The sequence below is a fragment of the Equus quagga genome, chromosome 11 (assembly GCF_021613505.1).
Source record: "Equus quagga isolate Etosha38 chromosome 11, UCLA_HA_Equagga_1.0, whole genome shotgun sequence".
NCBI classification, from domain to species: Eukaryota; Metazoa; Chordata; class Mammalia; order Perissodactyla; family Equidae; genus Equus; species Equus quagga.
The window spans coordinates 27,108,871-27,136,147 of record NC_060277.1 but is presented as its reverse complement, the minus strand read 5'-3'; the positions used below and the strand labels follow the sequence as shown (position 1 = coordinate 27,136,147).

The 27,277-nt window shown below is 41.3% G+C and overlaps 1 protein-coding gene across 4 annotated transcripts in view; it reads left to right on the top strand.

The window, feature by feature from the left end:
* Nucleotides 1–27,277, top strand: part of CRYBG1 (crystallin beta-gamma domain containing 1) — a 186,416-nt gene that overhangs the window by 98,835 nt on the left and 60,304 nt on the right. Inside the window, exon 1 of one of the 4 annotated variants that reach the window (XM_046675093.1) lies at nt 19,837–20,054. The exons of the other annotated variants lie outside the window; for them this stretch is intronic. Coding sequence (XP_046531049.1) covers nt 20,052–20,054 — 3 coding nt within the window. The 5' untranslated portion in view covers nt 19,837–20,051. Of the gene's footprint in view, nt 1–19,836; nt 20,055–27,277 lie in introns of those variants that run through there. 4 annotated transcript variants of the gene reach the window in all.

Here is a 27,277-nt window from a genome sequence, read left to right as displayed (position 1 = left end):
TCAGGAAGCTTAGCTTGTCAGGGAGGCCTCCAGGCTGGGCCTTACTGTGTGAATCAGAATTGGATTGGCATAGGCAGTTGAGGTGATATCCTGGGAGGGAAAGCCACGTGGGCAAAGGTGCAGAGACAGGTAAGCACTCTGTGTGTTTGGGGAACTGGGGACAAGCTAATTTTGTTGGAGTCGATAGTTTGTGTAGGTACACAAAGTCAGATGGACTTGAAAGACATATAGTGTTGTCTGTTTAGGGCTTTCAAAGTTTGGGCTTTATCCTGAAGACAGTGGAGAGTTGCTGAAGGTTTTTGAGATGCAGATAATAGGATGAAATCTGTGACTTGGAAAGAAGAAACTAATGGCTGTTCAGTGCCCTGGCAGAGGGAGACGAGAGGCAGGCGGACCATGGAGGTCCTCACTCATGGACCAGAGGGGACGCCACAGAGCTGACATTTTGAAAAGAGACGCGTTTTCTCTTTCACAGAACTTAAAACATTTCCTAATGGTTTTCAGAAGTATCACCAATGATTTCCACTGGGAACAAATGATTGGTGATGAAATATAATGGAATAATAGAAAATGAGGACCCATGTAAGTAGGATAAAAAGTTCCACTTCCTTGGGCCAGCCTGGTGGTGCAGCGGTTAAGTGCACACATTCCGCTTCTCTGCAGCCCGGGGTTCACCGGTTCAGATCCTGGGTGCGGACATGGCACCATTTGGCAAGCCATGCTGTGGTAGGTGTACCACATATAAAGTAGAGGAAGATGGGCACGGATGTTAGCTCAGGGCCAGTCTTCCTCAGCACAAAAAGGAGGATTGGCAGCAGATGTTAGCTCAGGGCTAATCTTGCTCAAAAAAAAAAAAGTTCCACTTCTCATACGTATATTTCATGTCCTCCTAGTGTTTTGTGACCTGTCTGCTTCTCTAAACGAAGAAAAGGTAAGCACCACCTGACTTGTGTTTGAAGGAGATCAAATGTATTTCCAGAATTTAACCAGTGAATATACTTATGTTAACACTTGTCTGTAAAAAGCATAGGAAAGTGTCTTTAGCCACTGGTCATGAGAACATTTTTTGACATTTTTTTATATAAAAATATACTTTTTGATATAACAATGTCACATGGGGTGGGGCAAGCAGCATGGTAAAGTGGAGAAAGGCACTGGCTCCTGGGAAGTCTGTGAGCTTGTTCTCCTGGGGGTTCTTCCGCTGAATGGCTCTAGGACCTGAGGCAACTTATTTATTCTTCTTAGACAGCCTCACTTAAGGAGATTGAGTTCCATCAACTCCAAGGCCCTTTTCAGCTCTAATGCTCTATCATTATGTTAAGTTAGATCTAACACCAAAAGAGTGTTTCATACGCTTTGAGTCACTCTTTCTGGTTGAGTTTCCTGGTGGCTATGACCCAAAGAATGACACAGCTATGGATTTATCTATGAGTAATTCGTGGGAAACTGGAGATGGAGATTTTTTTTTAAGGTTGATTATGTATCAAGGTTATTAGGTCATTCAGTATGTGAAATTATATTTCTCCCTCCCCATGAATCACCATTAAAAATGAGTTAGCTTGTCGATGTACTTAAATGAACAATATTCCTTTTGTGAATTTTTTAGGGACTGCCCATGAGGGACATGACATGAGGCCAGTTCTTTATGTAGAACCACAGGGACTTTTGAAAAGACTGAGCAAGCCAGCAGTAAATTGGTTAAAAGCATACATTTTAGATTCACATCAGCCCGGGTTCAAATACAAGTTCTGCAACTTGATAGCTATATAATGGTGGGCTAGTTATTAAACCTTTCTGTGCTTCGATTTGCTCATCTGTCCCATTGGGTTTTGGGGATTAAGTGAGTTTATTACATGTGAAGCACGTAGAACACCACCCACCACAAGCATTTGGTAAAATATTCTTATTAGACAAGGCAAGAAAAAAGATATTTATTTAGGAAGGCATGTAGAGTGGTAGGCCTAATTATGTGGACCAACATATCTTCTTCAAGATCAGTTCATCCACTTTTGCAGTGTTTTTTGGTATTGGTTCTATTGTAATTCCAAAGCCACAAAAATGACGTTATTCTGGACACTGTTTCATCCTATCTACCTTTTACTAAAGGTGAATCTATTTTGTCTGTGTGGGGTACATGCTTACTTTCAAGGAGGAGTGTTCTGCAGGAAATCAAAGCAGAGGAAGAGGAGGTTTAGAGGCAGAAGTGAATGAAGGAAGTGGGTCTTCAGTTTGCTTTGTGCTTTCAGTCGATAGTGAATATTCATTTAAAAAGATGTTTACTGGGGGAAAGTTCTGCTGTGTTTCGAGGAACTAAAACTTCAAGTTCAGCTAAAGCAGTGAGTCAGGGTTTCTAAGACTCGTCCTATGCTGGCTACTTCATTTTTAGATGACAAATGGACGTTGGTCTTCAACTCATAGTTAATAATTTCCTCAGATTATCTCAAATTAAGCTTCATCTATTTGAGTTTTAGAAACCTCCTAGCAAAGCGTCTCCCTCTCAGTCATTTCTGGTGATTCGAGTGCTGACCAAATAACCAGAAAAGTGAAAAAGTGGGAGGGACGTGGACAATGGGTCTTTTTGTGGTCCCACCCTTCCTTCAGACTCTTGCCTTACTGGCGAATGATTTTTCTGCCAAGGTTTTCCTGAAGTCTCTCTCTGTTCCTCAGCTGAGAAGGAACCGTTTTGCTGGGGCTCATCAGACGCGGGTGTGAAGGTTTCTTCCTGTCTGAAGGATCTCAAGCCGTGAAAAGGTCTTTTCATTCTCCCTTCGGGTGATGCAGAACAGTGCACCAGACCGGACTGTTTGGAAGGGCGTGCCAAGGAACCAGTTCCTTCCTGTAGGGCAAGGAAAGCTCAGCAGAAGTTTCTGTCCCTAAACAAAGGAGGAGGGCATGCTTGTGCTCCGTGGTGGGGAGCCCAACAGCAGCACAAGTGCCTGGACGGTGCCCCTGAGCTGGGACGTGGCCGTCCACTGGGTGAGACAAGCTAGAGGGATGGCGACAGTTTCCACTACTGCTCCCTTAGGTTTAGAACGTTTCAGGACCACCCTTCATATGCCACCCTCTCAGGTTAGACCCGCACCTCATGGACGAGCTCCTCAACAATGAGCGTACCCAAAAATGAGAAAGAAAATAAGTATATATGTGGTTTCTTTTATGTTGAGAAGATTAGATCTATCTTCTCTCTCCTTCTAAACCTTAATTCCAATTACGTTTGTAACCAAATAAAGTTAGTTGAACTGTGGTTTTGGCTGACACCGATGACAGCTACAATCTAGAAACTGGTGTACGTGCTGAACTGTAGGATCTTGTTCTGAAAGTAATTGCCATGTGGGACCATGCCTGAAGGTTTGGGATGTGCCTCTAATGGCACGTGTCTGCTAAGGACAATTCAACATCTAGCAGAGCACAAATAGTGGGAAGTGTGCCCATATCAAATGTGTTTTCTAGCCCCAACATACCATTTTTATAGAACATATGTAAGCGCCACATACCTTCTACCTTGAATAGCAGCCACAGCGTTACTTGTTTAATCAAGGAGGCCAGGCCTTTCCCAGCTTACTGTTAGGAGAGGCTTTTTCTAATCAGTGTGCACCTCTAATTAGACAGAAACACATGCTAAGAGAAACTTTGCCTGGATAATAATTGATGCTCAATAAGTGTTTGAATGAATGAATACAATTCTCATGGACTCCTTAACATCAAAAAGCATATACTTTAATCAAAAATCATTTCCACCAATTAAACATGCATATCCTCCATTGTGTTTTAACATATATTCTAACATACATGTTCACTCTCTTCTTCCTATTTTCTTTCTTTCTTTCTTTCATTTTTTTGGTGAGGAGGATTGGTCCTGAGCTAACATCTGTTGCCAATCTTCCTCTTTGTGCTTGAGGAAGATTGTCCCTGAGCCAACATCCGTGCCAATCTTCCTCCATTTTGTATGTGGGATGCTACCACAGCATGGCCTGATGAGTGGTATGGAGGTCCACGCCTGAGGTCTGAACCCGTGAACCCTGGGCCACCAAAGCAGAGCATGTGACCTTAACCACCGCCAGGCCGGCCCCTCTTCTTCCTATTTTCGACAAGGAAGGGGTAGGATAGCAGTAGCTATAACATGTTGTAATTTGTTCTACATAGATCCATACTTCCTCCCCTTATGATATAAAAGTTACTTCTTTTATCATTTGCTCATTTCTCATGCCCAGGTCACCCCTTCAAGATGGACCCCTAATTCAGCCCAACTTTCTGTATTTTGAGGAGGTCTACTTACATGAGTCACATTACTTTGATTGGGTGGAACTCAATATGTGAAAGTGGAAAACAGCCTTATTCTTTGTCATCACTGTCCCTTCAAACACATTCTATGAACTATTTCCTTTCCATCTCCTGGATTTATCACTCACTCTTAGAAAGTGAAAAGCTTTGTTTCAATGATTAAAATGTCTACCCCAATGTAGTACAAGTACATGTAGTTCACATGTAGTTAAAAGTCTAAATTTCATTCAAGTGAGCATTTCGCCCTTGCCCAGCTTAGTGGGTTTTAGGTGTTCAGCCTATAGAGAGGGAGGGACATAATTGGCTTCTGTCCTATTCCTCTTGCTCCCCAATTTTGCCCTTTTACTTCAATCCCAGCTCACATTACTCACTGTTTGTAGCTTGGGCCTAGAAGGAGTGGGGATTTGGAGAAAGGGGGCACTGTCCTTTGTTGAAGGCGTGCTCTAGAGTAAGAGGATATTTATAGCTGCTTCTTTCTCACCAGGAGCTTTTCTCATTTTCTCTAGGGCTCTTCCGTTGGACATATATCTCCTTGTAATTCCCAGTTTGGCCAATGCCGTGGACTGACTGTTCATAACTTTACCCCTAACCCCCAGGCATTGAGTCCACCCCACACCAACCCTGTTAGAGTCCCATTGTCCCTCCTCCACAACCTCCCCCTTCTTGGGCAGAGGCTCTTTTAAGACTGCTCCAGGCTGGCTTTCTCCGGCAGGGTCCGCATCTGTTCCATGGGAAACCTTCTCACATCCTTTGGCCCTCACCATCAGTTGAAGTACCAGTGCCTCCCTCTTTCTCTCCAATAATCTCAGTCCTTTGCCTTTAGATTACTCAAGTGTGAGTCAGACACTTGTTCTCTGTGTCCCCCAACCTCCAGGGGACACACATGAAGCTCTCCATTGTCCCCCTCAACTCCTCTCACTAGGCCTGAGGAAAGGGGAAACACCTGTATTCTCTCTTCCATGGGGAAGAGAGTAGGGAAGAGAAATTCCATGCTCCAACAACCTTCTCCAAAGGTAACCTCTTTCACAGCTTAACTTCAAAATATCTTACAGTGGCTTTGAGACATCACCTTTGCAAGTCCTGGCATACTCTGGAATGTGCAGGTACTTGGTACCTACGGATTTGTTATCAGGTTTACAGGTTTACCTGAACCTGAGCAGAAAGGATTCCATTTTAACATCCTGTTACATATCTATATAGAGATATTTTTACAACCTCTGCTTATTATCTTGTACTGTTTTGATTTGGAGAAACTGTATAAAACCATAATAGCAAATTCCGACATAGCATAGTGTTTATTGTATCCCAGGCCCTGTTCTAATCTAGGTGTTCTGTAGTCCTTTTTTTTTAAGCAGTATTCACATTTTTTTTTAAAAGATTGGCACCTGAGCTAACAACTGTTGCCAATCTTCTTTTTCTTCTTTTTTTTTCTTCTTTTTCTCCCCAAATCCCCCCAGTATATAGTTGTATATTTTAGTTGTGGGTCCTTCCAGTTGTGGCATGTGGGATGCCGCCTCAGCATGGCCTGATGAGTGGTGCCATGTCTGAGCCCGGGATTCAAACCGGCGAAACCCTGGGCCGCTGCAGCGGAATGCGCGAACTTAACCGCTTGGCCATGGGGCCGGCACCCAGTATTCACATTTTTATTGAGAGGTATAAAATATATGTGGTCAACATTGTTATTTTCATTGGCAAATGGGAGAGTTGAGAAGTACAAAAATTTGTACTTGACTTTTTATCAAGGTTATCTGCCATCAAATTACTCATATCCAGGCTTCTGCAGGTCTGGCTGGAATTCTCTTCCCGCTGGATAGGAATATGTAGTGAGTATTCAGTTGATGATAACATTTTTATATATAAAGAAAAAGAATCAGCATAGTCAAATTATCTTAGTCTTAAGGATTTCTAGATTTTAGTTTTTGTCCTTGGAGGAGGTCAGGATCTTCCCAAGGCCTGGGTCTTCAAATAGTCTTCTGGTCATCAAAAGTGGAGTCCTTTGTTTTCTCATACCCTGATTCCAATGATACTTTATTCATTTTGGGTTTTTTTTTCCCAATTCAGAATTAGATTGCTAGTTAATGATAAAAGGATGTAACTCAGGAACAGCCAGATGGAAGAGGTGCATAGGACAGGGTTTGGGGAAAGGGCCAGAAGCTTCCATGCCCTTTCCAGGCACCATTCTCTCAGCTCCTGCACATGTTCACCAACACAGAAGCTCTGATTAATCCTTTTAACAACTCTGTGAGGTAGAGACAATTATTATTCCTATTTTGCCAGATGAGAACACTGAGGAATAGAGATCTGTCAAGTTGCCCAAGGTCACTCACTGGCAAGTGTCAGAGCTGGAATTTGAACCACACATGTCAAAGCTGCGTGTGTGCTCCTGACCATCGCATTATGCTGGTTCATGTGCTATGGTGACGCAAGGGGCAGCCTGTCTGGAGTCGGGCAGACCTGGGATGAGTTCTAGCTAGCTCTACTTGCCATGTCATTTTGGAAAAGTTACTCTTACCTTTAGCTTCTACCTCTGGAAAGTGAGGAAAATCCATTTGGCCTTTTCCATTCATGTGGCATGTCTCCGGGGGGATTTGACCCTTTCTATTCCTTCTCTATGCTCTTTCCTCCATGATGCTAGCTGAAGACAGAGTCTCTTTACTTCAGGTGCTCCAGATCCTGTAAGATCCATTACATGAAGATATTAAGCTTTGTTCTAGCTTAGCAAGCAAAATGAGGTGGCATTTCTGCCTATTTAATGTGTGATCCTCTCTTTAAAGGAAGTAGGGAAGGTCTGCAAAGACACTTCTGTGTTTCTGGTCAAGTGCAGGCCTTGATCTAAATTTCTCAGTTGTAGATCCTTCTTCAAAGTAGTCCTGAAGCATTTGCATGAACAGCGACGCTTGGGGAAAGATTCCAGCAGCCTATGATTAGTTCTGCCCGCGGCCTGGCTGTAAGGAAGGCCACACACAGGACACCATGTGGTACCTGGGATCTTGGCCCAGGGGGTGCTGTGGTACATTTAAGTGGAGAAAAACCTACATTTTCACCCTTCATCTTCTTGAGCATCTAAAAGTGGCACCATGAGTTTTGGTATCAAATAGACCTGGATTCAAACCCCAGTTATATATCACTTGAAAACTTTGCAAAACAAATTAATTTAGCCTTGATGAGCCTCACTTTTCTCATTTATAAAATGGGACAATAGTACTTACCTCTTAGTGTGGTTGTGGGAATTAAGTATGATCAGGGATTCTTAGAAATTAAGAGAGGCCTAGGTAACTTCCATTTTAGAAAGTCCTAATACATTAGAACAACAACAAAAATGAACAAATGCCCAAAATAGGGTTATAAAAATAATGGTATGTTCTAAATGTTTACTTTAACAAGTTAGTGTTCTTGGCACACACAAATATAATGTAATATCATTGTGTAATTTACAAGATAAGGATCTATACTAAAAATGTTGGGTTAAGTTTCGTGATATAGTTTTATAAGAGACAAAAATTCCTGTCATTGTGTCCATGTACCTGAGTCTTTAACATCATTTAGAAATACAAGTTTGTATCTGAGGCCCCTTGAGACTGTGAGGCCTGGCTGAATGCTCTCCTCTGCCCCTTGTTAGAGGCCTCAGGCTTTGCCGAAGCTCCTGGTTCAGAGGAGGCCCTCCATGGACCTTAACTCCCATCCTCCCTTCTTTCCATCTCCCTTTCTACAACTGCCACTAGGACAGTAGTGAAAAAGACTCCCACGGTGCTTTTAATAGATTTGGCCTTAGCATTGTTCCTGGGCCCCACAACTTTTTTTCTTGCAACTTCAGATTTTTTATTACTTTCATTAGTTTCCTTGGGCTGGTTCAATAAGGAGACTAGAAATAGTCTCACTTCATTATTGTTCATCATCCATTTCTAAAACTCGGGAAATAATCCATATACCATAAAATTCATCCTTTTAAAGTGTGCAGTGGTTCAGTGGTTTTTATTTCCAAGGCTGTATAACCATCACCACTATCTAATTCCAGAACATTTTCATCACTCCGAAAAGAAATCCCATCTATAGTCATTCCCCATTCCCTCTTTCTCTCAGTCCCTGGAAACCATTAATCTTTCTCTCTCTATGGATTTGCCTCTTCCAGACATAAGATGTAAGTGGAACCAAACAATATGTGGTCTTTTGTATCTGGCTTCTTTCACTTAGCGCCATGTTCTCGAGGTTCTTCCATGTAGTAGCATGTATCAGTACTTCAATTCTTTTTATTGCCACCTAATATTCTCTGGTATGGATTTGTCATATTTTTTTAATCCGTTCATCAGCCAATGAACATTTGTATGTTTCCACCTTTTGGCTATTTTGAATAATGCCGCTGTGAACAATCGTGTACAAGTTTTCGTGTGGACATATGTTTTTAATTCTCTTGGGTCTATACCTAAGAGTGAAATTGCTTGGTCATATAGTACCTCTATATTGAATGTTTTGAGGAACTACCAAACTGTTTTCCAAAGTGGCTGCAATTTTACAATGCCACCAGCAATGTATACAGGTTCTAATTTATCCATAGCCTCCCCAACACGTATTGTTTGTTCTAATTATAGCCATCCTGGTGGGTGTGAAGTGGCGTTTCATTGTGGTTTTGATTTGCATTTCCCTAATGACTAATGATGCTGAGCATTGTTTCATGTGCTTACCAGCCACTTGTAAATCTTTGCAGAAATGTCTGTACAAGTCCCTTGCCCATTTTTAAATTGAGTTATTTGTATTTTTATAGTTGGATTGAAAGAGTTCTGCATACTAGACCCCTATAAGATACATGACTTGCAAATATTTTCTTCCATTCTGTGAGCTATCTTTTCACTTTCTTGATAGTGTTCTTAGAAATACAAAAGGTTTTACTTTTGATGAAGTCAAATTTATCTATATTTTTCAGTGGCTTGTACTTTACATGCTATCAGAAACCACTGCTGAATTCAAAGTCAGAAAGATTCTTTTCAGTGGCTTGTACTTTACATGCTATCAGAAACCATTGCTAAATTCAAAGTCAGAAAGATTCATACCTATGTTTTCTTCTAAGAGTTTTATAGTAATAGGTCTTACATTTAGGTCTTTGATCTACTTTGAATTATTTTTTGTATATGGAGTGAGGTAGGGGTCATTATCCAGTTTTTTGCTAGCAATACAGTTTGTTTTCCCAGTGGCATGATGTCAGGGAAGACAATGCAGAACTGATGGCCAGAATGTAAGGGAAGTCTGAGGTTCCTAATGCCTGAGGTCCAGTGGTTTTGATTAGGAGCACTATGCCAGGAAGAGGTGGTGCAGGCCATAGGAGGGCCTGGCTGACCCTGTGACCAAGCTAGGAATACTCACTGCAGCCTGGAATTATCAAGAGGATTTAGGTATTAAAAGAAATTTGGTGCTATAATGGAGGTGAAATGTTAGCCTGGAAGAATTCTGTCTCTCTGACAGACTAAATGAATGAGCAGAATAGTTACAAAACTGTACCAGCTGGTAATTCCACTTACCAGCCAGTAGAATTAAATCATCTGCAATACTCCCTGCTGGTCTTTATGGTGATGAGGGCCCGAACTCTTCCTTTCTCTAATCTCATCTGCATCTCCTTTGGAAACAGCAAGAGGCAGAGGTGCAGCTTACTCTTGCCACTACAGATTCCTTCACCTTCTCTGCTGGAGACCCTCCATTTGGCCCTCAAGATTACTCCCCACCCTTCTCCACCCTGCTTGGTGTCTTGCTTGGGCCTTCTGGCTCCCTGATGGGTTCAGTCAAAGGGGAGTCCTAGCAGGAGATCAAGAGAGGGAGAGAGGTGACACAGGGCATTTATTTTCCTGGATCCCTCCCTGTGGGGTTCCCACAGGTTAGCGGTCCCTCAGCTCCTATCAGTGCCCCCTCAGCTCAGCCCTCTCTGTATTTTCATTCTGGACACGATGGAAGCCATTGGAGGATTTGAAGCAGGAGAGTGACATGATCTAACTTATGGTTTTAAAGGATTGCCATTCAGTGTGACCACGGAAAAAGGGTCCCCAGACAGAACCTAATCTTATCTCTTGTTGTATGGCCGCCACATCCCCTAACAAGTTCCAGGAGGCTGAGTATCTGGTCTATACAATGAATGTGACATGGTATCTATGGCTTGGAAATGTACCAAGAGAGAGGTCTTCAAAAGATGGCTGGATGTCCTCGAAAGACAGCAGAAATTACATTGAGGGTGGAGGTGGGGATGAAAAAGAAAATGATAAGAGAAAGATAAGTAGGAAGGTTGTGAGAGAAGAAGACAAAAAGAAACCCGGAGAAACAGAGTGGCTCATGGTAGATGGTGTGGTGGAGGCTGTACAGAGAGGGGTGGGGAAGAACGTGGGATTTGGGGTCCAGCAGCCCTGGGCTTGAATCTGGGCACCATCCTTAGTTCCATGCCCTTGGGCAGGTTACTTACCTTCTCTGAGCTTGCTTCCTCATTTGCAAACGGGGACAGTAACAAGTCCTTCTTCAGATTCAATGAAGTTATGTATATAAAGTGCTTAGCAAAGTGTACGGGACGTAGTTAACCCTATGACTGAAGTTTGTAGAAGTATAATGCAGATATCTGTATCTGGTGTCCCTCAAGACTTCCAGCCATAAGAGGGTACCTGTCCTTTCACATTCAGATAAAAAGATGGAAGCCCCATTCCACATGCTTGGCAAAGCCAACGTCCTCCCTGCTCCCCGTGTCCCCCCTGCTCTGATCCTTCTCAGAGTGACCACTCCCTCTCTCCCTTCTCCTCTCATGCTTCTTTTGGCCACAGGGCAGCCTGTACATGGAACCCAGTCCACTTCTTCTTGATTTCTCCAAAGCACCACAACCTCATGCAGCCATGTACGGCAAACTTCTACTAAGGGCTTGCAGTACACAAACAATTGACAATTACATACTGGTCACTTCTGTCGATAAAATTTCCTCCACCATTCCACACACTGGGACTGCCTCACTGGCCTTTTTTCATCAAGTCCTAACCTCTCACAATTTCTAGAGGCCAGTCTTCAATCCCCCAAATTCCCATTGTTATTTTTTTTTTTATGAAGATCTATACTTCCTATCTGGGCCTATTTTTAATATTTAAATGTTATTAAAATTATATATTTAATATATGTTTATTTATAGTATATATTTATATATAATTTATATTTGTTTATGTATTATTTAATATATAAATATAAAAATTTTCTCTGCTAAACCAAGGGCAATCTTATTTTAGATGTCTATCCACTAAAATGCACAGGAGGTTTTGAAATTATTATCTCCTTTTTAGCATAATCAAATTCTTAGGCATGGGTCTCTTAAATGGAGGAGAGCAGTGTAGTATAGCTTTATGGATTATGCTGCTGCGTACCACCCCTCTGCTCCCTGCAGAAATGGATACAGTTAGTGTTTTGTTGAAACTAGGGGAAATTTGCTTTCTGGTAGTAAACATGGTACATGGGATATCATAGGAAAAAAAACCCTAGTGTTTACTGCATAGCAAGAAGCAGGGACCAGGGGAGATAACAGTATCAACATCTGAAACCCCAGGAGAGAGCAGAGGCATGGATCTCCCTTTATCCTCTTCTGTACCAAGAAAGCAGTCAACCTTTAAACCCAGAAAGAGAACCAAACACTTGCTACTTTTGCGAACACACAAATGTGCTTTTCTCGATTCCTTCAATGGCTGCTTATTGACCACCAAGTAAAATTCCAAGCAACCCCACTGGGAACCCTGTGTCTCAGCCAGTGTTCTGCTGGTACTTCCCTGAAGAGACGTTGCATGTGTCTATCCCCGCTTTGCTCTCTCTCTGCCTTTTGCCTGGGATGTTGATCCACCCCATTTCTACCTAACAAAACGATTCAAACCCTAGCTTGTGCCACCACTTCCACAAAGCCTTCACTGATGGCTCTCTTCCTTCATGTCCCTAAGTTAAGAATTGCTACGACTAATAGTGACACACGCTGCTTTATTTTGTCCTCACATTGGTGCCTATATTATGGTCCCCAGGAGATTAAAGTTCCTCAAATGCATGAATTAATCCTTACATTTAAAAAAAATCCATTGCATAATGTACCACAGTGCTGAATGCATGAAAAGTGGCCAATAAATATTCATTGAATATTGAATTAGTTTTCTGTTGCTGCATAACAAATTATCACAAATTGAGCAGCTGAAAACAGCATACGTTGATGATCTTGGTTTCCATGGGTCAGGAGCTTAGCTGCGTCCTCTGCTCAGGGTCTCACAACCTGCAAATGAGATGTCCACTGGGGCTGCAGTTTCATTGGAGGCTGGGGACCCCCTTCCAAGCTCATGTGGTTTTGCCAGAATCCATTTGCTTGCAGCTGGAAAACTCATAGCAGCTTGCTTCTTTAAGGCCAGCAGGAGAGAATCTTTGATGCTTCAACTTTCTGACCCCTAGATGCTCTTTTAAATGGCTCACCTGACTGGGTCAGTCTACTAGGATAATCTCCCTTTTGAGTAACTCAAAGTCAACTCATTAGGGAACTTAATTACATCTGCAAAATCCCTTCACCTTTGCCTCGTAATGTGCCTAATCATAGGAGTGACATCCATCATAGTCACAGGTCCTGCCCACACTCAAAGGGAGGAGACTCACAGGGCATGTACACAAGGGGGTGGGAATCTTGGGAGCCATCTTACAATTCTTCTACCACAAAGATTTTTGGGCAGCAGTCTTAACAGAGTGTTTTTATTTGATTGTGTCATAAGATCCCAGGTTTTTTCAAAATAGTGGGAAAAACTTCAAATTAATTACTATTTTAAATGTAAAAGTCTTTAAATAATGTCTATGATAGAAGACATTATTCCCCCATCATTTTTTTTTGGTAGATTGAAAAATGAAAAAAATAATTGTTTTGAATCATTTTAGTTCATTGACGTTTATGTTGTTTTGAGTTGGTTTCAGTTCATTTTATTCAATCTAGAAACGAACAAAACTATTCTAGTAAGTGACAGAGTTGAGCTTGTTAATTAATAGCTGGGAAAACAGACTAAATGTCTGTGTAAAAAGTCTGTAGGTCGAGGAACATGTAAAGAACTGTGGGAAGATTTTGTCTGCTGTGGAGAAACTACTGCCTCCAGCAGGGGGTGAAAAGCCAACCCTAGTGGAATCCTTTTTTTTTCTTTTAATTAAATTTTTTTTTTGAGGAAGATCAGCCCTGAGCTAACATCTGCAAATCCTCCTCTTTTTGCTGAGGAGGACTGGCCCTGAGCTAACATCCATGCCCATCTTCCTCTACTTTATATGTGGGACGCCTACCACAGCATGGCTTGATGAGTGGTGCCGTGTCCACACCCGGGATCCGAACTGGCGAACCCTGGGCCGCCAAAGTGGAATGTGTGAACTTAATTGCTGTGCCACCGGGCCAACCCCAATATAGGTGAATCCTTAGTCTGAGTTCACGTTACACTTGTCATATTCCTCTCAGAATTCTACCAGAATTTTTATTCAAATATATCCACAAAGTTGGGATGGTATAATGCCATCAGTTTCTTAAAACAGCCAAGAGAACCCATAGTTCCCCCTGGTGTGAATATAGGCTATTTCCCCTATAAGGGTGTGAATTTTGGGGAACAACAGCTATGACATAACCATTTGTATTTTTTTGCTGAGGAAGATTCACCCTGAGCTAACATCTGTGCCAATCTTCCTCTATTTTGTATGTGGGACGCCTGCCACAGCATGACCACTGACGAGTGGTATAGGTCCACACCTGGGAACTGAACATGGACCACCAAAGTGGAGCATGCCAAGCTTAACCACTAGGCCATGGGGCCAGCCCCTGATGTGACCATCTTTAAACCAGATTTGTGCCTGGGCTGAGGTTTGCTAAAGGAATAAGAACAGAAAGAAAATTCTAGAGTTCAATTTATGAGGGGAAACATCTCACCAGGGATTATGAAAGAGGAAATTTCATAATATTAAAGTTTACGTTTGAAGTTTAAATTTCAAAATTTTAAAGTTTAAATATCGAATTTTTGCACTGGGAGGTTTGTTGGGCCCTGTAAACACGCGCTCTGCATTTATTCACATGCACGTTTTCTGTGACTAGTAGCTGAAATATGTTTATATGAATTTTTTCCAGTGTGATATGGAAGGGCAGGGCTGATGAATGTGGGAGGAAAGTCAGGTGTTGGCAATTCTGCTTTCTTTTGCAGCAAGCCCCACCTCTGTGCTCTGCAGAGACCCGGCCATAGAGTCAGGGGAGGAATTTTTTGCCCTATTCCTGCCTTCCTGCTTTAGAACACAGATTCACACAGCTAGAGAAAGAATGAGCATGTAAGGACGTCCCCAAAGCTGGAATGACCCCTAGGGAATTTGGCTGAGGGGTAGGAAAGAGAAGATGTGCCAAACTCTCTGCCTTTCCCCCACCCTGTGAAATGTCCTATTGCTACTGGTGAGCAGAGCACATGATCATTTTTTCAAATTGTACTTAAAAAAATGTGTGCTAATGAAATAGCACAGTAACTTGAGTGAGCCTGGAAAATAAATAAAATTGGCAGCTCTTCCTCTCATCTCTGTCTGATGTTAATTTAACGACGTCTCCTTTTGCAAGAGGATTTCATTGGTTTCTTTAAAAACGAAACTACAGGCTTGCTATTTTTATTTCATTCATTATGATAAATCACAAAGCATAACCTTTTTTCAAACACTTTATTTAAACAAAATGATGAAATACCCACAAGTCATGTCAGAGTCATTATTACTTATGCTTATTAAGGAACTTCTCACTACAAAGGTGGCTCAGCGTGAGCCGTCTCTGGAGAGGCTGCGTGCAGAAGGACTGACTCCTGACCAAAAAGTGTAAAATGTGGATGGAGGCTGACAACAGATAAATGTATCTTTTGTCTATTTTACGGGGAAAAATAGCACTTATTGCTCTATAATAGAGCCAGTGATGCCAGTTATAAGCTGTTACTTCTATTTTTCCTACCAAATTGTGGTCTAGCAATTTAGCATTCAGATGAAGTGTAGATTTATAGCTTTGAGAATGAAAATGGCTTCTGGTTTTACTCTAGATGGTTTGTGGACATTTCCACTTGGAAATATTTACTGTCCCCCAAATTCAACAGGACCCAAGCCAGACTCCTGACCCTCCAATGGACCCCCTGCCCCCCCAGTGTTCTAGGCCCTGAGACTACATCGTGGAGTTCTTGGGAGTCCTTGCTCTCTCAGTGCCTGCTTTCCCTCAGTCCTTTCTTTTCTTCCCTCTATTTCCACAGTTGGTGGTCGCTTAGGACCCTTAGCTCTTCACATCTCAACTACTGACTCTGGATCCCATCTACTTTGACCCACCAAAGGCTGCCATGCTTGTCTTCCTCCAGCACTGCCTTGGATCATGTCACTTCCCTGCCCAGAAACCTACAAAGATCTCATGTTTCCCATACCATCACACCTAGGCTTCTTGACTTGCCTTACAAGGCCCTCCCCAAACTAGATTCATCTGACCTCGTCAACCTTCCACTTACTTATTCCACTGACCTTCATCATGACCGGGCACCCTGTGCCCATTGTCACTTTATTGCCTTTCTTCAGGCTGTTCCCCTTACCTGGAATGCCATTCCTCAACCCTTGCCTCATCAAATCTCTCCTTCAAGGTTGGTCCTCTGTCCTTCCTGCAGTCTTCTGGCGCACCCTCACTGATCTCCTCCTCTTTGAACTCTAAATATGTCTTCTACACATTTTAGCGTTTAATTATATGTCTGCCTGCACATTAGTGGTTGTTTTATAGACATGTCTATAAGCTTCTAGAAGTCAAAATAAGCCTTATATTCTCTATTCCTCACATAGTGAGTACATGGTAGGTGCTATATAGAAGATATTAATTGTTTCATAGTTTTTCTGCCCAGGCTGGGTCAGCAGAATTCTTATTTTCAGGTTATGTTGTCAAGTAAATGTATATCCATAGTACCAAAATGTTTTTAATATAAATGATTGCTACAGGATCTATTAATATTAGATTATAAGGGTTTTATCTGCTACCAGTCATAATACTTCTTTAGAAAGAAAGAAAGAGAAAGCCCAGAGCTAGGATACATGCATTTTAAGGATTAATTCAAGTGCCACCCCTCCAGTAAAGCACTACTTTTTCTACATGGGCCATCCAAAATTGGTAGCTATTATCACGTGCTCACTGCATCCTCCATATGCCTCTAAATGATAACATTGCTTTGTGCTGTCTTCACGTATCTGTCCTCCGTCCTCCCCTTTCACCCCAAACTGTGAGTTCTTTGATAGCAGAGACTGTTTTTTAATCCCTAAATCTGCAGAAACTGACATAGAATTGGCAACCACTAAATGCTTGTTGAATGAATAAATGAATTATAATAGCCCTCATGTAACTATGAATGTGACGTTCTGTGAAAACAGTTATGGTTGGCAAACAACCATTGAGTCTTTTCATAAATAAACCTTTTTATATTTTTTAAATGATTACCTAAGATAACTTTTGTTTTTTACTTTTAGGAGAGTTTAACTCTCGATCTATTCAAAATTAATCATTTTACATAGACAATTACAGAGGAAGCTGCAGCTGAGTTTAGACCAGGAGAAGGTGATTTTTTTCTTGCCAAACCTAGAGAAATTTGTAATATATTTTTTAAATAGGTGTAGCTATCTACTTTTTTTTTTGAGGACGATTGGCCCTGAGCTAACATCTGTGCCCATCTTCCTCTACTTTATATGTGGGACACCTGCCACAGCATGGCTTAATGAGCAGTGCATAGGTCCGTGCCTCAGATCCAAACTGGAGAACCCCGAGCCACTGAAGCACAGTGTGTGAACTTAACTGCTATGCCACTGGGCCAGCCCCCTATCTACTTCTTATAACTTAACAATAACACTCTTACTCAAAAACACAAAACAATCTGATTTTAAAAATAGGCAAAGGACTTGAATAGACATTTCTCCAAAGAAGACTACACATGGCCAACAAGCATATGAAAAGATACTTAACATCACTAGTCTTTAGAGAAATGCAAATCAAAACCACAATGAGATACCACCTCACACCCATTAGAATGGCCGCTATCAAAAAAAACAAAAAATAACGTGAATTAGCAAAGATGTGAAGAAATTGGAACTCTTGTGCACTGTTGGTGGGAATGTAAAATGGTGCAGCTGCTTTGGAAAACAGTATGAAAGTTCCTCAAGAAATTAAAAATATGGGACTGGCCTGGTGGCATAGTTAAGTTCACGCACTCTGCTTCAGCAGACTGGGGTTTGTGAGTTGGGATCCCAGGTGCAGACCTACACACTGCTCATCAAGCCATGCTGTGGTGGCATCCCACATACAAAATAAAGGAAGATTGGTACATATGTTAGCTCAGAGCCAAACTTCCTCACCAAAAAAAAAAAAAAAAAATATGTATATATATATATATATATATATATATATATATAATTGCCATATCATCCAGCAGTCCCACTTCTGGGTATATATCCAAAAGAATTGAATGCAGGATCTTGAAGAGGTATTTGTACACTCGTGTTCATTGCAGCATTATTGATAATAGCCAAGAGGTAGAAGCAACCCAAATGTCCATTAACAGATGAATAAAGAAAATGTGGTACACATGTACCATGGAATATTATTCAGCCTTAAAAAAGCAGGAAGGCCTGTTACATGCTATAACATGGATGAACCTTGAGAACATTATGCTAAGTGAAATAAGCTACTCATGAAAAGACAAATAGTGTATGTTTCCACTTACACAAGGTACCTAAAGTAGTCAAACTCATTGAGACAGAAAAGAGAATGGTGGTTTCCAGGGGCTAGGAGGTGGGGGAAGTGAGGAGTTATTGTTCAACAGGTATAGAGTTTCAGTTTTGCAAGATGAAAAAGTTCCAGAGATCTGTGGCACAACAATGTGAATATAGTTAACGCTATAGTAACAGTGTGAATATAGTTATCTGTACTCAGAAATGGTTAAGATGATAAATTTTATGTGCTTTCTACCATAATTTAAAATAAAATAAAAAAATATGAAAAAGAATAGCACCTCATACACATACTCACCATCAGTACCAGCTTGTACATGGGCATGAACCAATCGGTGCTTAATAAATGTTTCCGATACTTATGGTCATGATGAAGAAAATAGGAGAGCATTTTTTTCTGATTTATATCACCTAATAATAAAGCCTTGGGTAATTAATTGGTCTAATAGTAGTGTGACTGTTTCACTGAAGAATGAAACTTGTTACTAAATATTGAAAAATTCTGATGAGACTTATACAGGGGCCAGCCTGGTGGCATAGTGGTTAAGTTCGCCTGCTCCACTTTGGTGGCCTGGTGTTCACTGGTTTGGATCCCGGATGTGGATATACACACTACTTATCAAGCCATGCTGTGGCAGGTGTCCCACATATAAAACAGAGGAAAATGGGCACAGATGTTAGTTCAGGGCCAATCTTCCTCAGCAAAAAGAGGAGGATTGGCAGCAGATGCTAGCTCAAGGCTAATCTTCCTCAAAAAAAGGGGGGGGGGTGCTCGCCCTGTGGCTGAATGGGTAAAGTTCCGTGTGCTCTGCTTTGGTGGCCCGGGTTCACAGGTTCGGATCCCAGGTGTGGCCCTACTCCACTCATCAGCCATGCTGTGGAGGCATCCCACGTATAACGTAGAGGAAGATTGGCACAGATGTTAGCTCAGGCTAATCTTTCTCAAGCAAAAAAAGAGGAGGATTTGTAATGGATGTTAGCTCAGGGTGAATCTTCCTCATACACACACACACAAAGACTTATTCAAACTAGAAACTTTTGAGACAAATTTTATGGTAATTTATAATTATTGAATTACATTTGTTGATGAATATAAGGTTCATTTCTTTGGCTTTTAGTGAGGTGGATGTAATTTTTGCCTTTTCTATTATTATGTTGTATGGTTACTTTTTTTATAATATTACATGGTATTTGGCCTATGGGATATAATTTATATCTTTTTTAAAAAGCATAAGTAAATTAAAGCTGGAATTAAAACAAGACATCACAAAAATTCAGCATTAAAGAAGGTTGAGGGCCAGCCCAGTGGCTCAGCATTTAAGTTCACACGTTCCACTTCGGTGGCCCAGGGTTCACCAGTTCGGATCCCGGGTGCAGACATGGCACCACTTGGCAAGCCATGCTGTGGCAGCCATCCCTTGTATAAAGTAGAGGAAGATGGGCACGAATGTTAGCTCAGGGCCAGTCTTCCTCAGCGAAAAGAGGAGGATTGGCAGCAGATGTTAGTTCAGAGCTAATCTTCCTTAAAAAAAAAAAAAGAAAAGAAAGTTGACCTTGTTCACCAGAGAAAGAAAACAATTAAAGCTGAAATATCCTTCTTGCTCTGTCTACTTCCTATCTCCTGTCATGAGGTTTTCTGTATAATTGAATGCAGGAAGGGCAACTTTCCCCAAACTGTCTACTACTTCCTCTGTTGTCTTCTCAACAATTTTGATTCAGTGTCACACCCAAAAAGGGCGCACCTCCTTAACCCTTTCAACTATGAATCAAACACACCCTTATTAAATGTGCTTTTCCCGTGAACAGTCAGTATCTGTCACTGGGCTCTGGCTCTGGGAGAGAGCAGCAGGCTCTGCCGGGAAGGTGAGCTGCTGAGAGTTGAGACAGGGCAGGCTGGAAGGAGAAGGACTGGACAAGACTATTTTGAGAAGTAAGAAGATTGATGCTGGTAATGCCCGCACGGCTACATTTGACTTCTCATCTTCTCTTGCTGTTTCTATAGAAAGCAAAAAAGAAGCAACATCATGGTAAGAAACAGAGGTTTTGTTATTTCTTCATTGACTAAGACTTTGTTTTGCACTTGTGTAATATTATTATTAATGACGTCAATTAACTTCACAAAGTGTTTATTGTCTAGAGCTGGCAAATTCTTTGGGCTTAAAAACCGTAAGCAGTTGTGAGTAGAAGGAATAGAGTGGGACACTGAGTACCCTCGGAGACTTTGGCTTAAAGTAGAAGTGAAAATGCCTCTGTGATCTGCTGTGTCTGCCTTTTTCTAGGTTCTTTAAAATATGACAGGTAATCATTGACAAACTACTTATTAAATATTTGAGTTAGTTACCTCAGCCCTTCTATCAATGTCAGTTTTACAGATCTGCTGTTGAGTGTGCTATAAAGAACTTAGCTAATCCTTTTTTTCCCCTGAGTTAAAAAAAAAAGTCTGCTCCCCGCCCCTTTTCCAAATTTCAAAGGCGAACTGATATCCAGCCCCTTGGAAGAAAGCAGTTGGGAAATATTCTGTTGAGAGTAAGGATTGATTTTATTTTTCTTCATGGTAAGAGAAGGTAGAATCTATCACACACTCTTTTAAAATGTAGGTTATCTTGCAAATGTGTTCTCCAGTGGGCGTTGGCTGCCTGCTGCTCTCACCAGTCCGTCCCTATAACAAGTTATTATGTATTGCACATACTTTCCCCAAAAGAGATTTTATTAGGACACGGAAATTTATGGGAGAGACTCAGCTTCTTACAACCCTATCATTCAAGAAGTGCTATGGCTTAAAATAAGTTATAAGAAAAAAAGCAATCTTGTAAACTTTTAAGAAAAAGAAGTTTATATAAGGTCTATTAAACTTTGCTCGCTGGTTTGATCATAGAGGCATAAATATAGAGCCCAGAGTAAGTGTTGGGCATTATTGCTGTCATTTTCTTTTTTAATACTTAATACTTTCCCCCATTCTTTGCTATTTTAGACATAATGGCTTAATAACTACCCTGACAAATGGTCTTTGCATTAAGGTATGAGCTTCTAATATAGTCCTAGAAATCCTAGCAGCATTAAGACCTTGTGTTGTACAAGAAATGCCTTTTTTAAAAGACTTGCCGAATAAAAAAAATTAAACATCTTGGTTTTAATACCATCATGACTATGAACCTTCAAAAAGCATTTTAAGTTGAATAAGTAAAATTTCTGATATTTTGGTCAACCATTTTATTTAATTTATTTATTTATTTTGTGTGTGTGTGTGTGTGTGTGTAAGGAAGATTAGCCCTGCGCTAACTACTGCCAATCCTCCTCTTTTTGCTGAGGAAGACTGACCCTGAGCTAACATCCGTGCCCATCTTCCTCTACTTTATATGTGGGACGCCTACCACAGCATGGGTTTTGCCAAGCGGTGCCATGTCCGCACCCGGGATCCAAACTGGCAAACCCCGGGTCGCTGAGAAGCAGAATGTGCGAACTTAACCACTGTGCCACCGGGCCGGCCCCTTGGTCAACCATTTTAAAGCTTCATTGTAAATAGCTAAAAATGTACCACGCAGGTTAATTTAACCATAGCCTGTGTACATTGTAAGTGAGCTTGGCGTGGGGTGGCGGAGAACTGCAGGAGGAGGTATGTTGGCCAGGCTGATAATTTTGAAGGTTGTTTCTCCTTTGGGTTTCTCTGTGATCTGAGATAAAGGTGCATGGAAGGCACTGGAGGACTCAGAGTAGTGGCGAGTGAGAAGACATTTTAATTTTTACTCAAATGTTGAAATGGGCAGGAGTCTGCTGCCTGTCTCTCCAGGCGTAATCGGGACTAGGGCAGTGCTCAACCTGGGTACACAGGCTTGTCTGCCTCAAGCCTGTACAGGAACAGTGTTTGCAAAATGCAATCCAGACATGCAAGCTGAGGCAAAGAGAAGGCATCTCAGGCTCACGCTGCCTGCCAGGAACAGCGTGGTGAGAGGTGATGAAATGTTTTACTTTTCAAAACTGAAGGAGCAGCCACTTTCTCACAGTCTTCCCATCCCCTGAACACACACGGTCCCAAATCCCCCAAGACAGAGTCTCAGGGAGGGAGTGAGCAATAAGACCAAGTTCCATGGGAGGGGAAATCAAGGGGATCTTCCTGAGAGGAAGGGCTGGAAGATTCAGAGAGTGGAAAAAGGTAATAGACACCGAACGAACACCTCTGATTTTATAGGCCCCCGAGAGTTAAAGTGTGAATTTCTCCCCGGGTTGGCGGTTCCAGTGCTGTGCTCTGGGCTCCCCTGAGGCTGTCTCTCCTAGTCCCTCCTCCGTCTCCGCGTTCATTTTCCATCCTCGAAGCTGCTCCGCCTCCTGACCTTCCTTAGCACGCTTAGCTTCTAGGCTCTTTCTGTGTCTGAGGTGACCTACCTCATTTCTCCCCGATCATGTTTAGGGTATGTGTGTGTGACAGTCAAATGCTGCTGAGAGGAACAGAGCACGAAATGGAAGGAGAGAAATGGCACAAACATTCCTATGCATCTTCTGGTCCCACCAGCTGTGCTGACTTTGGGCGAATCATTTTTCACACCCCAGTTTTCTCAAATGTAAAATGACGATGACAGTGACAACCTCATAGGACTGTTAGGAGCTACCTGGCACATGGTAGATTCTTAAGAAATGTTAGCTGAAATAAATCACAAAAGAAGAAAAATAAAGGGCCAATAAGTATATAAAATGTATCCCATGCCATTAGAAAGCAAAGAAATGCATGTTTACCTAATTATTGTAAAACATAGTGTGCATCAGAAAAGTGTATAAAATATAAATGTAAGGTATGATGAATAATTAGGAAGCAAGCACTTGTGTAACTAGATGCAGGTCAAGAAATAGCATATTGCTGCTACCCCTTCAGTCTCAGGTGGTCTCTTTCTGATCACACCTCCCTCTGCTCCCTCACCTCCAGGGCCAGGACTAGGGTGAGGGAAGTGGGGCACTCACCTCAGGAGCAAAGTTTAAGGGGGTGCCAGAAAACTCAGTAATCAAATAATATTTTAATGCAACACTTAAAAAAATAAAATTTAATACAAAAAAATCCATGATGAACAAAATACCAGAATTTTAAATAAAGAGAGGATCTGCACCACAAGAGGTAACCACTGTCTGAACTGGTATGATCACCACATCTCTGCTTTTCTTCATAGTTTTACCACCTATGAATATATCCCAAGACAATGCAATTTAGTTTTCCTGTTCTTGGATTTCACCTAATGGAATTATATACTGTGTTGTCATTTGTGTCTGGATTCTTTCGATCAACTTTATGTTTATAAAATTCATCCATGGATTGTGTGCAACTGAAATTCACTCTTTTCTATTGCTGTGGACTGTTCTTTATGAATGCACCACGTGATTTATTTCACTGTTGATGGGATCTGGGTCTCTTTCTTGTTGGGGGCTGTTACAAGCAATGTTGCTATGAACATGCTTGTGCATACATTCTGGAGCAATAGTCCTAAGATTCTGGAGGGCAGCAGTTCTCAAAGTGAGGTCTGGGGACCTCTGGGGGTTCCTGAGATCTTTCAGGGGAGTCCATGATGTCACAACTATTTTCATAATAGTGCTAAGATGTTATTTGCCTTTCTCTCTCATGCTCTCGCGAGCGTGCCGTGGAGATGCAGAGGCAACATGATGTGTAACGATGTCTTGCTGTGTTGGCTAATAGAATGTTTCCTGAGTATTGTTGAACTTAAAACTTGCTCAGTTTTAATTTCTAACCTGATAAGCGTTGATAGATACAACCTACATAGACAAAGTCTCTTGGGGTCCTTAATTTTTAAGAGAGTCAAAGAGTTTTGAGACCAAAATTTTGAGAACTGCTGCTCTAGAGAGTATAGTGAGGAGAGGAATTGCTCGTTCACAGGTATGCGTGTCTTCAGGTCTGTTAGATGATGCCGAGGTGTTTTCCACTCCAATCACCAGTGTGTGAGAGTTCCTATTGCTCCACAGCCTCTCTAATATTTGGAATTATTTTTCTTTTTAATTATTTTCCAATCTGGTGGGTGTGTAGAGAGATCTCATTGTGGTTTTCCTTTTCCCTTGATTACTAATTAGGAATGTATCCTCTGGAGATAATTAAGGATATGTATAGAGATAAGCTGCAGATATGTTTTCTGCAGCCTGTAATGCATTGAGAATAACATAAATGAGTAACTGTGTGATTGTGCTACATTGACATACTGGAATTCAATGCAACCATTAAAAATATTATCATAAAGGGTGCCGGCCCCATGGCCAAGTGGTTAAGTTCACACGCTCTGCTTTGGCGGCCCTGGGGTTTCACTGGTTTGGATCCTGGGCATGGACCTAGCACCACTCCTCAAGCCATGCTGAGGCAGGATCCCACAGAGCAGAGCCAGAAGGACCTATAACTAGAATATAAAACTATGTACTGGGGGGCTTTGGGGAGAAGAAGAAAATATATATATATATATATATATATATATATATATATATAATGATAGAAATATATTTATTGGTATGAGTTCAGTGAAAGAACAGTTTACCAAACAGCAGGTATAAAATGACATTGTATAATGCCCTGAAAAAAATCCAGGAAGAAAAAACAGTAATAGTGGTGTTTTGGGGTGGAAAAATTAAGGATAATTTATATTTTCTTCCTTGTACTTGTTTATATATTCTGACTTTCAGACATGAATATGTATTTCTTTCTTTTTTTTAAGCTTTCCTTGTCCATTCCCTGTCTCTTTCCCAAAGACTGTGCTAGGTGTTTTACAAACATCTCATTTGATCCTCAAAACAATCCAGAGGATGAGTATTTCAGAGACGAGATTTTGGAGGAGTCATTTGTAAAGGGGGCTAAGGCTAGATAGGCCTTTCTTCCTGTCTGAGAGTTGTTCACTGAGGACTTCAGTAATAAGTTGTAGCCCCCAAACCACTGGCCGTTCCATTACACCCTGTTGTCTGGCAATCCCTTGTGGATGGGTGAGAGAGTAAAGGATCTTTGGAAAATATGTGTTCATTTGATGAGTATCTATTGAATGCCAACTGGTGCCATGCATTAAGAAAGGGTTGGGGACACATTGGTGACCAAAATGGCATTCTTGTTTTCATGAAGCTTACATTCTATAAGGAAAGACAGACAACAAATATACAAATTAATATGAAGTACAGTTCAGGTAATGATAAGTGCTACGAAGAAAAATAAGGAGGATAATGTTACAGAAAGTGAGGTGCTAGTTTATGTAGGATGATCCAAAGGTGTTCACTCAACCTAGCTGTATATCCTTTGTACATTATGATCTTGGGAAAAAAGTTTAAAAAAAAGTAGACTCTTGTTTGTTTTCTTTATTCTAGTCATGACACATTGAAAATGAATGCTCATAAGCAATGATATGCTAAGTTCTACAAACGCATTCACTCTTTTAGAAACTGCATCTGATACTGCTATTTTCATCTCCATCTCACCAACTGAGAATCATAAATTAATCTTATTAGTTATTTGCTTAGCTTCTATAATTTAAATGTGGGCTATGAAACATCAGCAAAATATCAGACTATTAATTATGCCAGCCATCACTGTCTTAGGGTGCTTTGTGCTTTTCAAAGCATATTCATATATATCATTTCATGTGAATTTCTCAATACCCAGTATGGCAGATGAGGAATTTTTGAGAGGATAAATGATTTCATCCCTACTCAGTAGTATTCCTGAATTCTCTTCATAAAAGCATGCATTCTGCTTCTTGATTTGGCAAGTATTGCTAGGAAGCCAAGAATTCTCAATAGAAATTACAGAAAACAGAAATTTCTGGGAAGTATGTATTAATTGGAAAGATAAAGATTCTTCCATTTTCTAGAAATAAATCCACTATTTTCTACCATATTTTAAATGTAGTTAAACTAACCTTGGATTATGAAGTCTCAAGGTCACTAGAAGCTCAGAGAGAGCCCAGAATCATTAGTGTTGTGTTAGAGAGGCCTCATTCTTTCTAGAACTTCCACCTCCAAGTTCCTTCTCTCTTCCTGGTCTCAGTCTCCTTAGAGTGGACTTGACTGCTGGCTGTGCCTGCTGGGAGGGCAGGTGTGCTGTGTCAGTCTTTTCCTGGGCCGCTTCACCCTCTTTTCCCCAACTTCTTTCTCATCTCCCCCATCACATCACTCATATATGGATGACCTAACTGAAGAGTAATCCTTGGCACTTGAGAACTCGGATTCTGAGACTCACATATGGTTTCCTAGTGTTTTAAAGGGCTTATTCTTGATCTTTGACATGAGTTATTATGCAAGTCATTCTTTTTAAATGGCATAAAGAACAGGCTTTTTTGGTTCTGAGTCAGTAAAAAAGGAACCAATTTGACTACTTCATAAGGCGCACATTTCCATTTGCCAGTTAGGCTAAGCTTCTTTATTCCACTTAGCAGCTAACTAGTCAGTGATTTGATTATATTCATCAAGAGATGCACAGAGGGGCTGGCCCCGTGGCCGAGTGGTTAAGTTCGCGCGCTCCGCTGCAGGCGGCCCAGTGTTTCATTGGTTCGAATCCTGGGCGCGGACATGGCACTGCTCATCAGACCACGCTGAGGCAGCGTCCCACATGCCACAACTAGAAGAACCCACAACGAAGAATACAGAACTATGTACTGGGGGGCTTTGGGGAGAAAAAGGAAAAAATAAAATCTTTAAAAAAAAAAAAAGAGAGATGCACAGAATCCAGGCATCAGTAAGAAATACTTTGCTGTAAATTTCAAATCCCTTTGTCTCCTCTTAGTTACACATTACGCATAAGGAAAAATATTCACTAAATTTGGATTATACATCTCTACTGTAAAGCAAATTAATTCAGCATGATAGTTATCTTTGTGAGAAAAAGAAAATATTTGGGGGGCTGGCCTAGTGGCACAGCAGTTAAGTTCGCGCGTTCTTCTTCTCAGCGGCCCGGGGTTCACCGGTTTGGGTCCCGGGTGCGGACATGGCACCACTTGGCATGCCATGCTGTGGTAGGTGTCCCACATATAAAGTAGAGGAAGATGGGCACGGATGTTAGCTCAGGCCAGTCTTCCTCAGCATAAAGAGGAGGATTGGCAGCAGATGTTAGCTCAGGGCTAATCTTCCTCAAAAAAAAAAAAAAAGAAAAAATTTGGGAAACTCTGCTCAATTTACCTATCGAGAAACACCCTGAGCTATTTTTACCCATACTTAGGCACACAGCAAGTATTGGGATCCCAGCACAGGAAACAGGTAGTCCATTCAATGTGGGTGACTGAGGAAAGCAGAGGGA